Genomic DNA, 23,481 nt, shown 5'->3' with positions numbered 1-23,481 from the left:
ATACAGCTTGAAAGGCTATAACGTGAACTGCTGCAATGTTACAGAGAGGGAGAGAGGGTGTGTGCTGATGAGAGAGAGAGAGAGAGAGAGAGTGTGTGCTGCTGAGAGAGACAGAAGAGAGAGGGCGCCTGCTGCTGAGAGAGAGCGAGCCTGTGCGTGCAGCTGAGCAGGGAGCCAGGGTATTTTGTGTCATGGGTTATTCAATGTTTTTACATTAGTTTACTATTACACTGTGCATTCTATGGTGTAATTAACTATATTTGTGCTTAATCTTTAAAAAAATATATTTACATACAGTTCGTACGGTCTGGAATGGATTAATTGTATTTACATACAATCCTATGGGGGAAATTGATTCGGTTCACGACCAAATCAGTTTACGACCAGAGGTTTGGAACATATTATGGTCGTGAGCCGAGGTTCCACTGTAGATGGTTGTGTGTGAAAATCCCAGTAGATGAAAAATCTTTGAAATACCCAGACCAGCCTTTCAGGCATCAACAACCATGCCACGTGCAAAGGCACTTAAATCACCTTTCTTTCCCATTCTGATTCTCACTTTGAACTTCAACAGGTCATCTTGCCAATGTCTACATGCCTAAATACCTAGATATTTGTGTTAACAAGCAGTTGAACAGGCATACCTAATAAAGTGGGCGGTGAATAAAGTTTATGTTCAAATCACACTGTATTGTTGTAGCGAGATTAAAAAGCAAAAAAAGATCAACTGAGGAATGGAAGCCTAATTGCGGTACTGACTCCGTCTGACCTTCTGTTTGTGCATATGAAAATATAGTTTAAATGACTGACTCAGCCACATCAATTGTAATCAATGGCTGGCTCAGCTATTGCTCATCTAGATGTGTCATAAAGCAGCCAATGTTATGTATATGCCTTTTTTTTACTTTGACAAGACACAATAAATCTCTCTTACTCTGAGAGTATTATTATTGGCACTGAAATGGAAGACATGTTTGTATTGTGCCTCAACCAAGTGAGCTGTTTGCTCAGGATGTCATGTTTTGCCTTCTTTAGCAAGACCAGCTCTTGATAGTGTCTCTCCCGCTGGTGAAACTCTTCTCATTTCAGCTGTAGCTTCTCTCTCTTTTTTCCACTGTGCTGAGCTCCTGACTGCACCCACAAGCATTAGATGCTGTGTCCTGCTCATGTGGAGCGCTTAGACTGGGGCCCACATGTAAGGGACATGGGAATGACTTAGTACTGAAGGGAAAAGGTGCCCAAGAGGGTCAGATTGTGATTGGGCAAACATTTACTTCTTGAGATACTCATTCTGATGCTCTTTGCTCCAAGATGTCCTGGATCCTCTGTTGTTCTTGTGTTTTCTCTCTCTAAAAATGTTCTGCCCTTCTCCCTGTCAGACTTGAAAAGTCTTACCATTTTTCCTAATTTCTGTGCTAAATCGACGAAAAATTGTGCAAGCCTTCAACCTTTTTGTGAAGTAATCCCATTTGTTTTTCTTCTCAGCATTTCAGAAGCTTTCTTGAGCTTTGGTAAAGAAGATGTTTTTGTTGCTTTCTATCTCCTCCCATAGAACTTCATTGTCTTCTTTGGAAAATAACTGTTTACTTATAAGGCTTCCAACTACCAGCCATTCTTTCTACTTTATGGGAAGACATGTCCAATTTTGAGTCTATTTAAAAGTTTGTGACTAATTGAAAATTAATTAGCTAGTGAATTTTAAATTTATTTTATTTTGTATTTTGATGTTTGTGTATTGATGGTTTACTACAACTACTAATTCTAAGCATTTCTATGTACTTTTCAAATTCAATAGTGGATATACTACACTGCTCAGGGTTTGTAAGATGGATGAATGGATGTATTGATGTAGCTATCATTCAGTTTTCGAATGGAAATACTTTTTCCCATTGTCACACACGTGTGCTTAGGCGGAAGCTGTATTGACCAAATGAAGGTAATTCTTTACCATGCCAGGGGGTGGCGGGGTATACTAAACCTTCTTCTGTTATTTCTGCAGACCAAATGCAGGAAATGCTGCTTGATTCAGCCTTGATGACATCAATTTCGGTTTCGACACCAAGAATGACGTCACTCCCAGTTCCGGCCCCAAAGAAACACGTCACTTCCTGTTCTGGCCTCAAGAGTGATGTCATTTCCTGTTCCGACCTAAATGACATCACTTACTTTAAAAACCTTTAAAGCTGCCATCTTTGGCTTAACTAATCAGTTCAGTTTTGCACTCCAACCCATGAAGATCAGTGCTATTCATCAAACCCTTTTGCAGCCAGATAAATTATATGGGTGGCTGTCCCAAACCTTTTTGAGTGTGTCGAGTCTTGTTATTTCATACCATGTTGATGTGTCAACAGAGACGCACTTTAAAATTAGTTATTAAATCTAGGGTAACATAGCCCTTTGGGAAACGTTTTTCAAAATGATTAAGTACTCATGTCTTATTTGATCTTGTTTTTGATGCGTCTTTTTCAGGAAACCCACCTAATGAACATTTAGACACTAATAAAATGAGCTTACAGTGGTCTATTTAGATAAAGGTGCATCCTTTTGCCTTTGTTCATTGGATATTCTAGCCCTTACATCCCTTTCTTTGTGCTTCTTGATGCCTTTGATCATTGGATGTTCCAGGCCTTTTGTGGAAACTGAACGATAAGTCAGACCCCGATTTATATGCCCGTTCAAAAATGGGACACTTAACTTTTTTTTTTTTACCTCTTCTTACCTTCTCTAATCTCGCATCCGTTTCTCAGATACATCAAATTTTGTTGTAGCAGCACAGTTACCAATTTCTTTCGCCACTTGAACGGCTTTTAATTTAAAACCAGCTTCATATTTTCCTCTGATCGAACGTTCCATCATAGATAAGGAATGCCCTTACAATAAAGGTGTATGATGGTGTGAGATACAAAAAACACAAAACAGTGCAAATGTTGCTTCAGAATAGTTCAGGTATTAACGTGTGATCATATAGGCATAATACATAGAAAAAAGGCAGTGTGCGCTGTGGTTACTCTCAGTTCTTTTGCCTCCACAGAAACAATTTGTCTCCTCATCTTCAGCTATCTTTTCCAACCAATTGAGAATCTAAACATTTCCAAGTGCCACAGTAAAGAGAGTAGAGCCCACAAATGTCATACTTCAAAGTCTATATCATTTTGCTTCTGATCACGTAGGGGTCTCATCAAAAGAATTTACTTGCAAACATGAGACAGGCTGTTTTACTGTCTCATCCCTTTAAAAAGTGAGTTGAGCATGTCCTGTAAAAGACTGTTCATTCATAGATGCACCTGCTGTAAAGAATTATATGTCTCCAATCTGAGTGCTAGTTGATGTTTCTTCTCCATTATCACTTCCTGCTTGCCATGTGACCTTTCTGAGGTGTATAGTTTAGGCCTACACCAACAAAACAGTATGCATGACATTTTGTTACATAGACAGTTTGATGCACATGCAGTTTCCACACAGTCCTTGACAAGGACAAGTCCAATGACATAAAGATCATAATAAGTGGGCACTCTCTTCAGGCAAAATTTTATTGGATATTTTAACATTTAAAAATATGTTTTGGAAGGACCATGTCTGTCAAATCTCAGGTACTTCAATCAAACCTTATTCTTGGTACTGATGTCTTTAATATAAACGAGTGAGGCAGAACACAAAAGGTGATTTCTAAATGGATGGCAGTGTCAAAATAATGAACACATCTATCTATCTATCTATCTATCTATCTATCTATCTATCTATCTATCTATCTATCTATCTATCTATCTATCTAGCCGGGACACCTGGAAGGACCGGACGAGGGACTACGCCTCCTCCAGACCATGAGGGGGTGACCGCCCTGTTGGCTTTGGGGACCATGGGAAAGGAGCTTGGACACTCAACCCTATAGGAGCCCATGGTCACCACCAGGGGGCGCCCAAATGCCTGAGGAGCCCTGGCCCTCAGCACTTCTGCCACAGCCAGATGTGCAGGGTTTAATGAAAACCAGTGACACCCGGAGTGCTTCCAGGTGCACAGCTGGCACTTCCGCCACAGCAGGGAGTGTCGGCAGGCACTCGTTGGGAGGCACCTGGAGCATGTCCAGGTGGATATACAGTAAAAGGGGCCGCCTCCCTCCATTCGATGGCTGGAGTCAGGAGGAAGGAGGACAGAGCTTGGGAGGAGAGGAGTGGAGGAGGACCTAGAGAGAGAGAGGCATTGAGAGACCTGGACTTTGGGGGAGCATTGGGTTGTGTGCTGTGCTTCACTTTATGTTAAATAATGAATAAACGTGTGTTGGGTTTTGTACCTACGGTGTCCACCTGTCTGTGTCCGGGTCATCATCCACACTATCTATCTATCTATCTATCTATCTATCTATCTATCTATCTATCTATCTATCTATCTATCTATCTATCTATCTATCTATCTATCTATCTATCTATCTATCTATCTATCCATTTTCTTTGTATCTTGTAATTAATTTTTGAAAGCACAGTGCACTCTACTTTGTGTATGAAAATGTACTAAACCAGTAGATGTTGTTAATTGTCTGTTTTCTTTGTGAACCTATTAATTTTTGGTGATAAGTATCTCAATCAAGTTGTCATTCTCTTTTTCTTACTATTAATGTGCCCATTAGAAACAGAAAGAGCCTGCAAACTTGAACTTCACATGAATCCAGCAGTGTATCTTATTATTCTAATATTACTAACTTAAGATGTATAAAAATGAAAAAATCTGCCTTATACAGTATGTGCAACAAGACTGTCATATCCATCTGCATTTGTTGATAAAATTGATTTTTCATCTCCCTAGCATGGTAAACTACTAACGATAATGATGATAATAAAATAGCCATGCATAGTGCCATTAGTGATGTAACTGTGACAATAATATCTTAGTAATGAAAGCTATAATAATTATTGTATAGCTGCTTCAGAAATAATAAAAGAGGAATAGCAACACAATCCATTTAAGATACTGTCATTTTTAAAGCACTTGCTATAACCCAAAAGGCTGCTGGCTCAATGGCCACCACGTATTCCCCATGTGACCGTGTACAAGTCATTTCATCTGCTTGTGCTCCCACTGTAGAAAGAAGATTATCATGCCTCCTGCTCCTAGGTTCTCTTGGGTAGAGTGTCTGCCAAATAAATAATAATTATTCTGTGATATAAACAAAAACAATGATGGGAAAGAGACAAGCACGATAACAATAATGCTAAATGTCATTATAATATAATACCAGAAATTATTTTTATTAGCGTCCATTAGAAATGCATACTGTTATGCAACGCAGGATATTAAGATGTCTCGCCTATTTTCACTCATGAACCATTCTTATTCAAAAACAATTAAACTGACATAAAACACACATTTATTTTGAACGTCTGACACAGTGCTCAGAAAGATGCAGTAAATGGAGAAGCCGTGATTTCCTTTTGAGTGAAGGTAGCTTTTAAAGGTGGCAGCCCAAGGGAAATTAAACAGCTTCTTCTATAAGAAAACAATTCATCGAAGCCAGTGTGAATTTAAGACTGTTCATTTCCCTCTAGCCGTCATTGTCAGCTCCCTGCAACAATGCTTCCTGGTCTCAAAGGAAAAGTTTGGATCAGGCGGAAATCTACATTCTCATTAAAAAAGAAGAAAAAACAGATCATTTAAATAAGGATATTTGAGGATATGCTTATCATTTATGATCTGCTTAAAATGTCATATTCTGCAGGTACGTTAATCATGTGGTGCAATTGCAGGGCAGTACCATTATTTTAAATGGAAAATGATGTCTTCTTAAAGGTAATTGGGGAAATTATTGGATATTTTGACATTTAAAAATATGTTTTGGAAGGACCATGTCTGTCACATCTCAGCTACTTCAGTCAAACCTTATTCTTGGTACTGGTGTCTTTAATATAAATGAGTGAGGCAGAACACAAAAGGTGATTTCTAAATGTATGACAGTGTCAAAATAATGAACATGTCTATCTATCTATCTATCTATCTATCTATCTATCTATCTATCTATCTATCTATCTATCTATCTATCTATCTATCTATGAGATACGGAGAATATTACTGGCTTTTTCTGCGATGGCATGCATTGGTTGGGGAAAGGCACGTTCTATTTTCTTATAAATTAAGGAGGTCAGGGCCTGGTCAATGTTTTTTGTAGACTAGAAACTTTTAGTTTTCTTAATCTACAGCAGTTGCTTTATGTCCCAGACCCACTGCCCTGGAGGTCACTAGCTATTGCTTTTTATCATTTGGTTGGGGGTTTAAATTTTGAAGAATATATTTTCCATATTAATACCAGTAAATTTGCGTTATCAGTTATACCACTTTTTATAGCAACATCCTTTTAATATGACAGCTCAAGAGGCAGGGTGTAGGTATAAATGTGACCTCTCCTTTCTGGTTTTTAGAAGAGCTTTTAATATGGAATGATGTTTTAAAGCATTCACTTTTGAAATCAGCTAGTTTAATTTACTCACTTTTTAATTAAAAATTAAATTATTACGGTTGGTCATTTATTTGGTAAGAATAAATGAAACAGTGTCGGTGTGGCATAACTAACAATATCATAGCAGCGGAAATGAGACTCTGTTGATGGAAGAATAGCTATTACTGACTTTAAAGGGAAAGAAGGAGAAGGTGGAGTGTCAGCCCTGTTGACCAAAAGCAGTGAAGGAAGCGAGAGTACAATATTTTTGGGAGTGGGTGACCCACATGAAGAAGAGATCCACTTGAGATATTTTTGCTCTTTGATGTGCCATTATTCATTCTTTAAATCATTATTTTGGCACCCATGTAATCAACTTGAAATTCACCCCTTTGCACACATAGAGCAGTGTAGTTGGAAAAAATTCCAAGTGCAGCACTCAGCAAAAGTCTAGCACCCTCCTTTCACGCACAAGGGTAAGCCTGGATGTCTGACTTCATTTTCGCCATGCAGCACTCGTGTTCCATCTGCCCCATGCAGACACATCAGGCGAAAAACAGCGTTAACACTGTAGACTTAGGGAAAATGTTGTAGATTGATGCGGATAGTTTATTATTTAACTGTACAGGGAAGACACTCTTTATATAAAATGTGGGGTAAATTACACCTGCTTGGAGGGTATTATACAAACTAACAATGGAAAAAGGGTCGGGAATTTACATTGAAGGGTGCTACATGGCGCCATTGCTACAAATTCTTCATTATCTACTTTGAGGTCTTCTGATATCAATGATTGTCCTCTCTGTTCTGAAAAGGAAACTGTTTTCCATTTTTTTGCACAATATAGATCAATACATCTATTTGAGTTCCTTGATTCTTTTTTGTTTAAGTTTAATTTGGATTCGATTTTTTTGTGAATATATTTATTTTAGGAGTGGCAATTTCTCCTAAAAGGATAAGTACTTAATTGCCAACTTTTTGCTAAGGCAGGCCTAACTAGGCATTTTAAAAACAAGGAGAAATAAAGATAAGAATGCATTGACTGCAGAAGTGTTAAGTGATGTTTAAAGTTTTAGTTAAAAGCAGACTAAAAGAAGAATTTGCTTAGTATGAACTTATTGATGACTTAAACACTTTTAAATGAAGAAGAGTTATGTACTGTGGTTTAGGGGTAATTAATTATAGGGGTTATTCTTGAATGATTGCAATTTTTATTAGTTAGTCAGTTATTATTTTTGTAATTATCTTTAGTTTTGTTGTGTATGTTTAATTGGACATGTAACTACTGTTGTCATTCTTTTCTTTAATAAAGGAATTTTAAAAATATATATCATTCTGACAGTCTCAGTTCTAGTTGGGGACCCTTTTTACAAATTCTGTTAACAATAAGAGACACCATTAATAATGTATTTAAGTAATGTATGCTTCAAAGAAAAGGCAATTTCAACAAAACTATCTATAGTGTACATTGCATATCTACTGTATCTCCCTATATTATTTAGCACCTACTACTGTATATCTGTTTTGTATAGAGATGTCGGGTCCGCCCTGCGTGGAGTTTGCATGTTCTCCCCGTGTCTGTGTGGGCTTCCTCCGGGTGCTCCGGTTTCCTCCCACAGTCCAAAGGCATGCTGGTTTGGTGGATTGGCGATTCTAAATTGGCCCTAGTGTGTGTGTGTGTTTGTGTGTGTCCTGCGGTGGGTTGGCACCCTGCCCAGGATTGGTTCCTGCCTTGTGCCCTGTGTTGGGTGGGATTGGCTCCGGCAGACCCCCGTCACCCTGTATTCGGATGCAGTGAGTTGGAAAATGGATGGATGGATGGATGGATATAGAGATGCACATGCCTATCAATTTATATATTTAATACCACCAGTTTATCAGTTATAAGAGCCTGTCTTTGCTAGTTAGATATATACGTTGCCTTAAAAATTATTCAGCTTCAAATCCTTTTAAATGATTGTGACAACCCAGAGATTTTGATCATTTTGACTGGCAATTTCTGTTTCTAATTTAAACAATTTTTTCTCAGTGATTCCAGAAAAATAAATAATATTATATACCATTGCAAAATATAATTCCCAGAACTATAATGTCAGCAATTTGTAAGTATTAATTCTGTTTTTCAGTAATTGGTTGAATCGCATCATGCAGCTATTATAGCAAACAATCATTTTGAAAAAGTCTCTAGTATTAAGGCATTGTACCGTGTTAACCATAATGAATGTAGTGAGAAGTCAAGCAAAATGACACCTTTCATTGGATAACTAAAAAGTTTACAATATGAAAGCTTTTGAGGCAACTCAGGCCCCTTCAGTAGCCAGAAAAAGGTGTTGTTTTGCTTGACTTCTCACTACTGAAAAAATCTCTTAATTTTACACAACATGAAGGAACCAGATTTGACTATTCCTCCTTGCAGAATTACTCAGGCTGTGCCAGGTTAGTTGAAGACTGGCAGTGGACAGCAGCGTTTAGGTCTCACCACAAAAGTTCAATGGTGTTAAGGTCAGAATTCAAGGACATTGATTTTCTTAATTTTAAGCCACCCAATTGTTGCTCTGGTAGTGTGCTATGGGTCATCGTCTTGTTGAAAGTCAATCTTTCTCCTCAGTTTAATGTTTCTTTCAGAGAGGACTGTATCAGGACCAGTCTCTGTTGTGCAGGATGTATCTTCTCATTAACCCTGACCAGGTTATCAGTCCCTTAAGCAGTGGGGTATTATGGTATTATCTGGCTGATGTGCAGTGCTGGGTTTTCACCACACATAGCGCTCAAGACTTTCTACTGTATCTTTCCAGTATTTATCCAAGTGACATTTTCCAGATTCTTTGTAGGCAAGGATTTTGTTTTCAGACTGGGCTTCTTCCTTGCTATTTTTCCATAAATTCCATTGGAGATTGTTAAGATGTGAACATTCGTTCCAGTCTAAGTCATTGACTTTTGCAACTTGGTCAGGGTGATAACTGATGCCATAGCAGCTTCTTGTTTAGAGGGACATCCTGACCTGGACAGTGAGGCTGTAGTTTTGCATTTTTTTCAGCTTCAATATGATGCCTTGGAAATGGCTTTGTACACTTTTTCTAAAACTTACTTATCTCTAATTATAGTCCTAACTTGTTAAAAATGCTGTAAAAAAATAGCATTTTACTATTTAAGGCCAGGAAGACTGACATTTTGAGGTATGGTAATTCTACCTGCTAATCAAGTTGCGTATTCATTAGCACATGAAAGTCAGAATTGCAATGTACTCTGAACATCCATCCATCCATCCATCCATCCATTTTCTAACCCGCTGAATCCGAATACAGGGTCACGGGGGTCTGCTGGAGCCAATCCCAGCCAACACAGGGCACAAGGCAGGAACCAATCCTAGGCAGGGTGCCAACCCACCGCAGGACACACACAAACACACCCACACACCAAGCACACACTAGGGCCAATGTAGAATCGCCAATCCACCTAACCTGCATGTCTTTGGACTGTGGGAGGAAACCGGAGTGCCCGGAGGAAACCCACGCAGACATGGGGAGAACATGCAAACTCCACTCTGAACATATGATAGTAATGACCTTGGTCAGGCAAGACACTGCTCCTGAGCAAAGTTAACCTTATATTTACTAAGGGTATAAACATGTTTTAAACCTCACAAATATGATTTTCCCTTTTTAACAAATCACTGAAAGGTTTTTAATTTATTTCTTTTGATTTGGCATGATGTACAGAGCCGGCTGTAGCATTTTTGCTGCCCTGGGTGAAGCTGTAGATGGTGCAAAGGCCAGTCGTATCACTCTTTCTATGACATAAGAATTACTTAAATGTAGGATTATTGCTGTTTCACCCTTTGATATTGTATTACTGATATAGCATTTTATTTGTAATCTGGTAGTTTAAATGGGCCATGAACTGATTTATATATTCACATTCATGTATGTATTTTATGTAGACTAAAGGTATATGTTTGCTTTCAAATTTCACAGTTCCTGAAAATGATACTAAGAAACTAGTAGGTTATGACAGATTTGTATTAGGAATATAAATATATATTTTATTTACAAAATGGTTAAACACAAATATAATTATATGTAAATATGACAATACAATCATAAATAGGTTAATTGTTTGGCAATCATTTCATTTTACAAATGGATTACTAGTTTCAAAAAGTAAATAGTAATAATATATTTAATTACATTTCTTCAGAATTGTAAAAATATAATTCACTGAAACTCAAATCTGCTTTTTTGATAAATTCACTTTTGCAAAGTTAGAAACAATTTCTTTAAAATGCATGCTATGGACTAGTTCAGTCTCCACTGATAATGTTGCTGATAATTATATGAATCCTAAGGAGATATGTTATATTAAAAAATCTCTATCTAGCTCTCTAACTCTGTCTGTGTGTATGGGTGTGTATTATCCTGCACAATCACTTAGGGAAATCTTTAGGGCTCTGAAAAGAGAGGAGGGTACTCTTGCTAACACCATCGTCCTTTTCACCCCCAGTTCAGGGATGCCAGATGGAGGATAATAGACTTCACTTCTGCTTTCTTCATCAAGGCTCTGTCTTTCCTGGGAGGCTACCATAAAGACTAAGAGGCCACCAGAAGTGGGTGTGCATTTTTAGAACCCAGAGCTACACTTTTGTTTTTTTTGTTTTGCATCAGCCCCGTAGTTTTGAACCCTTATGTGCTTTTTCTTTTGAACACTTTTGCCATCTATTAAATTGAGTTATCTGTTTGGTTTCCCAAATCTTTGTGCTCACTCTTCTTGTTTATCTTACAATATATACTACAATCTATATACAGGTATGTATGTACATATCTATATCTGTGTATACTATATATATATATCCTTGCATATGTAAACCATGCAAATAACTGTCCACCCCATTGTATGATCAGGTTTTTCTGTAATTTCCAGTAATTTCACAAATTATTAATGTTAATGCTAACAAACATAAATAATAGAGAATATAGAAAAATATGAATTATAATAATATAAAACAGGTATCATATGCATAGTATTAAATATACTCTTCAAGAAATAAGAAGGCTATTAAGTATATGCTGATCAGTTCAGTGAGTAGGGAGAACTTTATGGAGCATTTTTGTTCCTAATCTGGAGCAGTTAAATATGATCAAAACTCATAAACAACTCTTCTAAAACTGCTTTCAATGGCAATGCTTTTAAAAAATAAACTAAGAAAAGTATGTATCCAAAATATAAATGAATAATAAAAGAAAGAACAAACTTGCTGAAAGGAAAACAGTATCAAAACCAAAAGGCTACAAAACTGCATCTGAAGAAAATAAAGAAACTAGGACATTGAGAATAAAAAGAGCCTCTGAGAAACTGTGTGTAGGGCACCCTGGGATTTAGAAGATAATCTGTGAAAGTCAATGTGACCAAACAATCACTAGTATGCAAAAATAATTTAAAACAATATAATATGTTTCCTGGCATTTGAGCAGTTGTTTTGAGTCCTTGTGGTTGTAAATCAGGGTCTGCATTGTTTAATAAAATGCAGCCCTACCAATATCTGCTTCCCTAGATGATGGTGCAGTCCTTGATGATGAATACTGTTTTGTAGATCCACTGGCAAAATTGTGCTTTAATACACTGTAACTTCAGATTCTAAAACAATAAAATGAGAAAATAGTTTTGATGATGAATACTTTTTGATGACACCATTCTTGTAGGAATTTATTTCAAGAATGCTACAGGATCAGATTTATTTATCTTACACAGTGTACATCCCATCTATCTGGTAGTTGTCTGGGGCAAGGCACCACCAGTATGTCACAGGCCAGGGGTAATTTACTATACAAGACTTTTGTTGAAAAGAATAGATACATACTTAAAAATAAAGTAAATAGATATGGCAGTATGGGAATGGAGGGGTGACTGTGAGCAGAGTCTCCTAGACATGAAATGAATGCTCTGGAAGGGCACAAGCAGGTAAGTAAGGGCAACCCAGCAGATGTCAGGATACTTCATGTCCTTAAAGGGTCAGCAAGCAAATTTACCTATAAAGCAAAAAAGGAGAGACAGATATCATGGCAGCATGGCAGGTGGTCAGAAAAATGCAAATGATCCTTTGTTGGGACAAAAAGGACACAGTTATACCTTGAGATGCGGACAAGCTCATCGAGAGACTTCACCATTTAAGGCCTACTGAGCTCCAGAGGTACCATGGGCTTCTAGACAGAACTTAGCCTGTAGCAAAATTTGGGGCAATGTCCTTGACCCCAAAAGAGCGTTAAAGGACAGATTGAGAATTGAGTCTGGGGAATAAATATACAGTAAGAGCTCACTCATAGTTGTGAAAGAAAAGGAAGTGAGGAAAGGAGTTGTTTGGTGATATTTGAAAGGTAGGTAAATGTGTAAGCTAGCCTACCTTCTAGACAGATAACCAAGACCAATTTAGGCAGACACAGAGAGGGAACAAGGCTTTCATTTTCCTTTTGGTTATTATTGAGGCCCGTAATCTCTGGCAATGTGCATAATGCATACAACAGACATGGAAACACTTGGTGCAATGGCAGTGTAATGGCATGAACACCATCTTTTCTAAGTACTAACTGCATCAGACAAAGAGAATTTGTAGTGGCAACACCTCCTTTTTGATTGAAGGCACATAGATTCAGACATGAACATATGGGACCATACTGTGAGTCAGATGGTGTTGGCTGCCCCAATCATTTAAGACACAACAGAGAGCTCAAAATTAGGTAACTGCTAGAAGGAGATCTAGCCTGGGGTGCTTGTAATAGATAGATAGATAGATATATATGTTCTAGGGCAGTTTAATATCTATCTATCTATCTATCTATCTATCTATCTATCTATCTATCTATCTATCTATCTATCTATCTATCTATCTATCTATCTATCTATCTATCTATCTATCTATCCATCTATCCAACCTTTGGAGAGCCTCATATCTATCTATGTCTGTTAGAGACAGAAAAGTTAGTTTCTTCTAAATATCAATGGTTGTTTAATTAAAATAGTGCATGCTTGTTGGAGACAACTATGGGAACAAATCTCTCTCGCTTTCTTTTACCATTAGGGTCAATCTGCATGCAAGCAAATAAACATCTACTATGCTATCGGTCTGCATGATCAGGGGTAAAAGATTTGACAGCAGTGGTCTAGAGAATCTTTAATTGAGCAAGCAATCTCCAAATATAAAGGATTTGTCTTACTCCATTTTTATTTATCTGTATATACTCTACACTGGCATATGTGAGTGCTTATATATACTGTACATGTCTGTTTATTTACAATATAATACATTAGGAGCTCTGAGTATCCACTGGAAAAAAAATCCTGAAATCTTGAAAAATCTCCCCTGCTGCTCGCTTAGGAAAGATTTGCCTTGTGCACTGTACATGCTGGGGAAGAGGACGTGTCTGGTAACCAATCCAGCCGAGAGGGGTGTGTGTATGTGTTGTGAGAAATGGGAAATATATTTTTTTTTTCTCTGTTGGGAACCTTACAGACAGAACAATGAAAGTCAGGACTGGAAAGCAGTTTCCGGGATATTCTTCCCTTTGTTTCAATAAGACCGACAGCTCCCAGGAAGAAGAGGAGTAGTGGTGACATGTAACTTTTCACTGGCAGGCTCCTTCTCATCTATTTGTCTGAGACGGATCCATTGTGGGCTCAGTCTCAGGTCAGTTTTTAAAGGCTTGTTTGCTTTGAATTCAGAATGAATGATGGGGTAAGATCAGGCAGTTACTTTCCGACGCACAGGACTTCTCCATTCGCCAGTGCCTTGAGGATCCAAATGCCGTCCCCACGGAGGTTTATTGTGACGTCCACATCTTTGCCCCTGAATGTGGACTGGGATTTGAACATCCTTATCTATGTGGCAATTTTTTTGCTCCTCTTTCTCTTGCTGGTGCTTCTGCTGTTCCTGGTGATAAAGCAGCTGAGAAACTCAGTGGCAGCTGTAGCTTTGCAGCCGAGCCGCTCAGTGAGAGAGCCCTGGCGCCTGTGCCGAGAGCAAGCAGTCTGAGCGTGCTGCTGGGGTGATGTGAGAGACGCCACTTGACAAGGGCTCAGTGTGCGGCAGCTTGCTGCATAAAGACAAGTCAGGCTGAACTCCGAGAGCTCTGCTGTTTAACACTGATATCTTACTTTCACCGGTTTTTCTTTGGATTTCAGGAACGGCTAAACACTGCGGAGACACCGTGCTTGCTTGGAAGTAAAAGGATCCAGTAAAACAGTGACACCATTTGCTGTTTTTCTCCGGCTTTACTCAGAAGGCTCATGGAAGTTTTGCTTTAAGTCTCTCAATTATTAAATCTTTCCCTGAGACTTAATAAGATGGGTTATTCTTATTCTTGGGAAGTTCTTTAACATCTTATCTCCTGCGTGGAGGCACCTGACAGGGAAGGTAAGGCTGACGCGATGTGAGTTAATTTATTACATGCCCATGTGGCTGCTTCTAAAAGGCAGTGCAGCCGATTCCTGGACTTTTGCCTCCACGGGGTCTTTGTGTGTGCGCCACATTGTCTTTCTTTTGTTTATTCTCAAAGCTCTTTCTCTTTTTCTACGTGGAACTGAACAATGTGAAATCCTTTTATCAGATCTCTTGTATGTGTATAGAAAGTCAGTGTGACATGTTCTAACATGGTGTTTGCACCGACATGCTTTTCATATGGAAATCCAAATAAATTAGCTTCTCTTCCTGTGTAAATTATGTCAGCTTTCTTTCATTCCCATGTGGACCCTTTACCACTCTCAGCACATCAACCATTTTAATGTTCTGTTACCAACCTCGCAATTCCGCTGCTCTCCAGTCTCCTTTTTTCAATACTCATTACAGAGCAAAACAAAACAGTCAGATCGCTTTGACTGTGGGCAAAGAAAATTATATATTTAAATGGAGCTAAGTAGGATACAGATTTTGGAATTCATTTCATTAGAGCCAGTTTTTTTTTAATGGATTTGAAAGCGTTTCCTCATTCACTGCACAGGTGCAATCTCCATGCCAGCACAGATGGACAAGAAACAGATGAACGACTCTCTTCCCATTTATCTAAAACAGCTAAAGGCAATCTGTATGAAGTTCACAAGAGGACCTTTTAGACGCAGAAGGCCACGGGGCATGAGGTTTACACTCATTACCTTAGCCTCCAGGCCTAAAACTAGACAAACAGTAAGCAAACAAAATTGAAATTTAGATGCAGAATGCCTCCACTTTGCAAACTGCTGAGGAGACGTGCTCTGCTTTATTTATTTTGTACAAAGCATACTTACAGCATTTCACTTTTGACTTTATACTGCGCACATTGTGACTGATGGAGATACCTGATATGCATGAAAAGAGCTGCAGGGCCAAGATAGGCCTTTCATAATAAAGTCCACTCTAGTGGCAGAAGCTTTCACAAATCAAAAAGTACAGAGTGATAGCCCAATTGTGTATGCTGGTCCATGTATTACAAATGCATAAGCAGTGGCAGCTCCTAAATTCACGTTTTCCATATGAGGAAATGAGTAAGTCCAAGTTCTAACAGGTCTGAGTCATGCATGTCCAGTGAAACAAGGGACTTTGCTGGCCAAAATGTCCTTGCCATGCCAGATTATCTGTCTCTTTGTTACAGCTTTGCAATTAAATGATAAGCACAATCATACACACACACCAGGCCACTTTAGAGTCCACAATCAAAAGCAAGTAGCATCCATTTCTTTGGTGTATGCAGAAACCAGAAACCTGAAAGGCACCCACACTGGTAGTGATCAGGCTGGGGACCTTATGGTAGATAGACTGGCATCCCTTCCTGAGTTGTTGGCTGCCTTTTACCTGAAGCTGCTCCATCTCTGCATGTCCTAAAATTGGATTAAATGGGTTCAATAAAAGGATCAATAAATAATAAACTAGCTGTAATTTTAAGATCTCACCCTGAAGGTCCATGTATTTGTGGGCATGCTCTATTTGATTCCCACTTGCACTCTGGGGAGAAATTTGTACTTGGGGCTTGGATTAGGAAACATGTTTACTTTGCTCCATACTTTAAATATCTTTACTTGCATTGTGTCCATGTCAATTTTTGAGTGCTGGTAACATTTTAATTCTATGTGGCACTGTTTGCAAACACAATGTCATGGTCATCCTCTTGTGAACCATGGATATTTAAATACCATGCATCAATACAGAAAGAACACGGATATAGCCATCCAACAACCAATAAGTATTTGGAAGGTTCTGGTTCTTGACTTTATAATTTGGTTTTTGACTTCATATCTTATTTATCAAAAAGGAAAGATTATCCTGTACGATATAGACCTGTCTGGTCATGATTTTAGAGAAAATGTTCTTCTTCTGCTTTTGACACTAAATAATAAAAACTCTTTGGACAGCTATTTATTCAAATTTCACATGGGTAGTCTCTCTAAATCACTAAATTACAGAGTCAACTGAGATAACTGAACTTATCACATGATCAAATATGGTTTATCGAATATGGATCATGTGATTTGTGATGTCTAACAGCATAAACCAAGTGAATTAATGGTGGAAGGGGTAAAACAAGAGTGAGTTGCCACACCAGACAGTAAACAATTTAAAGACTTGTGTAAAAAAAGACCTAATTGTAGACTGAGGTTCATTGTATTCTTTTAACTTGCAAGTCCTTCACTGCTGTTTAATCAAAGGTGTTCTGTTTTATGCTGCATAAAGAGGACTGACACTTAACTATTTAGCATCCTAGTGTACCGCATATCACCACTATATACAACAAAAAGGCATCAATACTTGGACAAATGGCATACTGTAGTCTAATTTAACATGTATTCTTCACAGCACTGCTCCTTGATAGCTTGATAGAATTTAATGCTGATTAGTACAGACTGCATAAGATCTGAATATCTTATATGTCTGGACTGCTTAAATGTTTACCAAAACAGGAAAGATCTGAGACTGAAACATAATTAAAGAGAGACAGATACAAAGTTACTTAGAGCAGAAGGTAGTCAGACATAGCAGATCAGCAACCAAAAGAAAAGGGCAAAAACAAAACTCCTAAATATTAAGCAGGCAAAAGTCAAAACCATAGCCTAAAACCAGGAAAAAAAATCTGTCTCCTCGAAAGCTTGCATATTGTAATCTTTTTAGTTAGCCAATAAAAGGTGTCATTTTGCTTGACTTTTCTCTAAATGAAGAGAATTTAATTTTCAGGAATGATCAGGCAAACTTGTATTTTTATAAAGATGTCACTCATGAAGTCAAACATTTCATAGAATGAGGGTGAACATCTTTAGAAAAATGAATGTCTCACTGAGCAAACCGAAAAGGTGTTATAGAAGAAGTTATTAGTCTGGGATGTAACACGAAGAAAAGGCAAACAAAAATAAACACAGTTACGTTATAATTTCTTTTTATGTCCCAAGAACACAATGTTATATATGATATTTAATTTTATTCCAAAGGGCAGTATGGTGGAACAGTGGAACCAGCTCCCTCATGCATCCAGTGTCCAGGGTTTGGACTTCATCTCTGTTGAATGGCTGTGTAGATTTTAGATATCAGTGGGGTTTCGCCTCAAAGTCTTCCAGTTCTCCTACCACATTCCCAAAGACCTGTTGGTTAAGTTTCCTGTTAAATCTGAATTGGTCCTGTAAGTGTGAGTGGACTCTACAATATACTGGTACCATGCCCAGGACTATTTCCTGCCTCGTGCACAGATCTGTCTGGGTAGGGTCTGAGACCCTGAATTGGATTAAACAGGCTTGGGAATGTGTTGTCATTTTGATTAGGTACTTCATGCTTTTCTAAGTTAATGTTAAAAAATATATACTGTATATAGTTACTCTGTAAGGGGATAAAATGTGCCGACGAAGGTAAAGGGTTGGGTCTGCCACACCCTGTATAATTGTAAAAATGATACAACTCAAAATGATAAAAAAGGAAACACTATGGCTCTTTACAATGAAGTTTCTGAGGGCTAGTTAGACTCTCTCAGTCATTGGGATACACCACCTTCTTCTGGTGGGAGTCTTGGTTATCTATTTGCTCAGCTGGAAGTGGAGAGGTTTTGTGGTCACTCTGTAATTAATTTCAGGGCTCCTCACGGGTCTGGTCCTACATTCTAGGAATTCATCAGTGGGAGAGGTTACTATGTGTGCCATCTTAATTGAAATTATTGATTTAGGGCTTCTAGTATGCACTCACATTGCACATATTTGACTTGATAAGGACTTCCATAGATAAGGACTTCAGCAGGAAGAGGCATGTCCAGGCAGACGGCCACCGGATATGACATCAAAGGTGGTAAAGCCGTTAATCTTCCTGTCTGCAGAGAGAGGACGAGATAAGGTGTTAGTCAACAGTGTCCTCTTGTGTTCCAGCAGGAACCATTATCCAAGCCTTTGTCATCTGAAAACAGAGAAAGAGAGAGAGAGGGACAGAGAGAAAATAGAGTAGAGTATATATACTGTCAATTTTGATATATATTGTGAACAGGGGGGCTGAACGCACCCCTAGAAAACATGGATTCTCCTCCAAAACCCCTCTTAAACGTTGATACAATGGGAATAAATACAGTTAACCTCCTCTATGCTCCCTTACTTACTGGACTGGTGTGGCTCCTCTGTTGTGTGATATGCTTCTTGCGTGGAATCCTCAACAACACCTGTTCTCTTGGCTGATTGCTTTGTTTCTCTTTCCTCCCCCAGGGCATCCTCTGCTCATGTTGGGGGTCCTGCACGCATTGTGCACCCCTATAATATTTGTCTATTCTTTTAATTGAGAACTAACAACATACATAGCTCATTTGACTTCTGGAAGAGACATGTTTGTTTGAAGTGTTTGAATAAAGTTCCTGTTTGTACAATCTCCTGTGTTTCTGTGCAATTCTGTGACCCAAGCATGACAATATATTTTCAGATATATACATAAACCAATCCATTATCCAACCCTACATATCCTAACTACAGGGTCATGGGGGTCTGCTGGAGCCAATCCCAGCCAACACAGGGCGCAAGGCAGGAAACAAACCCTGGGCACCGCAGGGCACACACACACACACACACACCAAGCACACACTAGGGACAATTTAGGATCGACAATGCACCTAACCTGCATGTCTTTGGACTTTGGGAGGAAACCGGAGCACCCGGAGGAAACCCATGCAAACTCCACGCTGGGAGGACCCAGGAAGTGAACCACTGCGCCACCGTACCGCCCTATATATACATATACATGTGAAAATTTCTATCCATCATTTTTCAAACTTTCTTCATTCCACTAAGGGTCATGGGACCACCACAAGCTACATGGCAGGACCCTAACCTGGAGAGACCACCAATTCTTCCCAGGTCACACGTATACACCATTAAACAATTTTTCATGCCAGGCCTACTTACTGTAGAGTTGCAAGTTAACCTACCCTGCACATCTCTGGACTAAGAGAGCAAAAACAGAGCCCCTAGATAAAGGCTCAAGTAGGAGCAAAGTGAAAGGGAAAACTTTGCACAGGCCCAGGATTCAAAATCAGGACTTTGCCAGGCAAATGCACTTTTGTATTTCAAAATCTGCTTTACTAAATGCAATTCCTTAATAACATTACATCTTAAGATCATCTCTTGATAAATCACTCACATTGTTCTGTTTTGTCAAAAGCTCCATTCAGCCATGATTGTTTTTTTTTTTCGATTTCTATTTTTCTATTTCTCACAATGTTTGTGGGTGAGAGAAATTTAATCAAGTAAGAAAACCTGGCAGTGTGAGTCATACAGAAAGTAGCAATTTTTCTCCTGAGGCTTTATAACTGTAGACAAATTACTTCTGTGGCACTGTGCTAGTTAATTATTGACCCAAATTTTAGGAGCACAAGAATTAAAAGCCCTAAGCTTTTCTGCCTCTGTTTTCCATCTAAGCCATTAAGACTACATGGTGTAATTTAATGTTTTTGTAATGTTAAAGCGTGTTGCACTGAAGGACCTGAAATTTCAGGATCATGACTAATAAAAACACATTTACTCTAATTGACTGATTTGATGTATAAATTATTCATTACAAGTGAAATCATGTGATTAATACTTATGGTGTTACCACAAATATAAGCCATTCATCATAATGAGTCCTTTAATGGACTGAGCAGTGAATCAGCATGTTTGCTTAAACTCATCTCAGTCTTACATAAAGGCTGAAAAGTTGCACAGTAAATGTTGCCCTATTGTTCTGAATGCTAATAGCATTGCTTTGGGATACGCAATATGGGCTTTGCTCACAAGTTGCATAAGGTAATGTTAGTGTGATACTTCAAGCATTTACTTAAGTGGTCATTGAAAATTAACTCTGCGGTGGGTTGGCACCCTGCCCAGGACTGGTTCCTGCCTTGTGCCCTGTGTTGGCTGGGATTGGCTCCAGCAGACCTCCGTGACCCTGTATTCGGATTCAGTGGGTTAGAAAATGGATGGATGGATGGATGAAAATTAACTCCTTGGACAAAAATTAAACTTTAGCTTAAGGGCAGTTTGAGGGAAACAAACCTTTGGATCCTGATGACATCAGTTATAAATCTATGCATTTGGAACACTGATTACACCTCTAACTGCAATCCTGAGTAACTCTGAACTAGCAGCCCTTAAGGTGTGTATTGTACGAAAGTTAAAATGAACAATGTGTAAAGGTGTCACTGGCCCAAGCAGAATACTCCCTTATCTCATTAGGCTGGTTGATTGTCATTGCCCTTTGAAAGAATGGTGGGGAGTTCAGGGCTAAAGGTTTTCCCTTGAGAGGTGGGGTACAGAGTATTGGTAATGCTATGAGTCAGTACAATTTTGGGATGGCAGTTGAAACAGGCTAAAATACAGTAAGAGTCTGCTATGGGATGAATGATGATGCCTCTGATCCTGTTCACAAAACAACCCACCACTCAGTGTTTTACAAAGGTAACAAGAATACAGTTCAATCTAACAAAATAAAAAGTGCAATATTGTATTATTGTAAAAGGTTCTTTTAACTGAGCAGGTCCACATCTAGCAGAGGATAGCTTGAGGCACCACTATCCAATTTTATATTATGATATGAAAATCTTTAAAACAATACACAGTAGTACAAAAATATTCTGTTTAAAAACACTGTTCAAAACTCAGATAATAACCTATAATGCATTTATCCATAAACATCACTTCTTAAAAATGTAAAAGGTGAAGGCTACATATAGTAAGAAAAGTGTCAGCTCAACATATGACATTAGTCAAAACAGAAATATTATTATTTACAGAAAAAAATCAATCGCTGCCATTCAGCCAAAAAGGAAAAGAACTGTGATAGCCATCCAACCATTTCCTGGACCAGCTTAGTCCAATTCAGATTCATGAGGAATGATATGTCCTGTTCAGGGAACACAGGATGTGAACGGGCAGGAACCAACACTAGAAGGGGTGTCAATTTATTTGGGGGGTCTGTTTGTCTAATATGCATATCTTCATGAGGTAAGAGGGAAACATTTTGAAAAGAAAATCCAAATACATTAACAGGTCTTGCTGAGATATATTTTTGTTTTGGGAAGTAAATGCATATAATTGCTCATTAGTGGTTATTTACTCAAAGGTACATCTCCTATGCTGAACCCCTTTTGAAATATGGATCTCTTCTTCTGCTCCAATTAGCTCCACAATTCTGCACTACTATTTACTAAACTATCGACAGTTTTCCTGCCAACTCAAAATTCACTTTGAGAAGGGTTCAGTATATTTGTCTTGTCTTTGTGATTATGAGCCTCAGACAACTTCTTTCAAGTCTAGAGCCTGTGTAATTCATGGTAGAAAAGAAATCTCAAGCAATTTCTGCCTGCCAATGTAAATTAGAGACTGATCTAATGAAGTCCTGCTTTCTGTTCCTTTTACTGGCTGCATCTGAAAAGTTAAACCAGCATTAAAAATCAAACTAAGTGCAATTATCCTGTCTAGTGTCCCAGTACCTCTTATCACCAAGAAGGATGTACATGCAGTTTTCAGAACAAGTGCTCCAAAATGCATTTCTTACTGGGCATGCACCCCTAAAGATTACAATCAATTCTGTGGCCACTGGTAGGTCTATGAAGGTTTGGGGTAGCTAGTGAAGTGGCTCATCACTGTTGATTCATGGATGGAGTCACATGTCTGCTTGTTATCTGTGTGAAATGTGCAAGTTCTCTGCATGTATCTGTGAGGTTTGTCTTTGGGCACTCCAGTATTCCCCTGAAATTACAAGATGCCCTTTGTCAACTCTAATGTGCGATTGCTGGGAGAATGTAAGTTTGGGTGTGATCAGGGCTGGTCTAGGCTCTGACCCCAGCAATACTGCTCACGGTTAATCAAGTTTGAGAATGTTACATTATTATTGATTTATTTTGTACAGTATATTTCATAACTATACCTATTTTGAATACTTCAAAATATTTTATATCCTTCATTTCATATTATTTACAGCTGACTAAATTCAATAATTGGATTTTCAAAGATACATTTATTATGCGTCAACTAATGGCATACATGCAACTTTCTGGATGGTATCTTTCAGCTACTTTTTATATATGAAACTTGAATGCTATTTACAATGCTCATTCCTTTCACCTGAAAATCTAAAGGACAACTTAAAATTGGGGTTGGATGATTTGTGGACAACATCTCCAGACAATACCAGTGCTTGCCACCTACAGAAATTCTTAGAAGACTCCTCCATTATTATGATGTTGATGAGTCTGAGAACAGGGGACTTGTGAAGAGTTTTATCTTCTGGTGCTGGCAGAACCACCTGAAATTCAACATCGACAAGACAAAAAGAGCTGGTAGTGGACTTCGAGCATGCCGAAGCCTCGGAGAAAAGTCACCATTCAAGGGAGGATGTGGAAGTGGAGCAGAGATATCAGAGCTATAAGTACCTGGGGGATCACATAAATAACAAACTAGCCTGATGTGAGAACACAGTGTCGCTGTACAAGAAGGACCAGAATAGACTCTATTTCCTAAGGAGTTTCAGTTCATTTGATGTATACAGCAAGCTGCTGGAAATGTTTTACCAGTAGTAGTTCCATAGTAGCCAATGTGTTGTTCCACACTGTAGT

General features: G+C 38.5%; 1 protein-coding gene across 1 annotated transcript; it reads left to right on the top strand.

Moving 5' to 3' along the window:
* The first annotated feature begins 13,798 nt into the window (after positions 1-13,798).
* Positions 13,799-15,544, top strand: LOC120527574 (small integral membrane protein 43-like). The gene has a single exon (XM_039751145.1). It carries the CDS (start codon positions 14,133-14,135, stop codon positions 14,439-14,441), a length of 309 nt encoding a protein of 102 aa, XP_039607079.1. The 5' UTR covers positions 13,799-14,132; the 3' UTR covers positions 14,442-15,544.
* The last annotated feature ends 7,937 nt before the right edge of the window (positions 15,545-23,481 follow it).

The sequence above is a fragment of the Polypterus senegalus genome, chromosome 4 (assembly GCF_016835505.1).
Source record: "Polypterus senegalus isolate Bchr_013 chromosome 4, ASM1683550v1, whole genome shotgun sequence".
Lineage (NCBI taxonomy): Eukaryota > Metazoa > Chordata > Cladistia > Polypteriformes > Polypteridae > Polypterus > Polypterus senegalus.
Note: the sequence above shows the minus strand (reverse complement) of the source record. Positions and strands in the feature narration are given on the sequence as shown.

Bases quoted from the DNA above. Each gene is read 5' to 3' on its own strand.
- LOC120527574 (XM_039751145.1), top strand. From the start codon at position 14,133: ATGAATGATGGGGTAAGATCAGGCAGTTACTTTCCGACGCACAGGACT.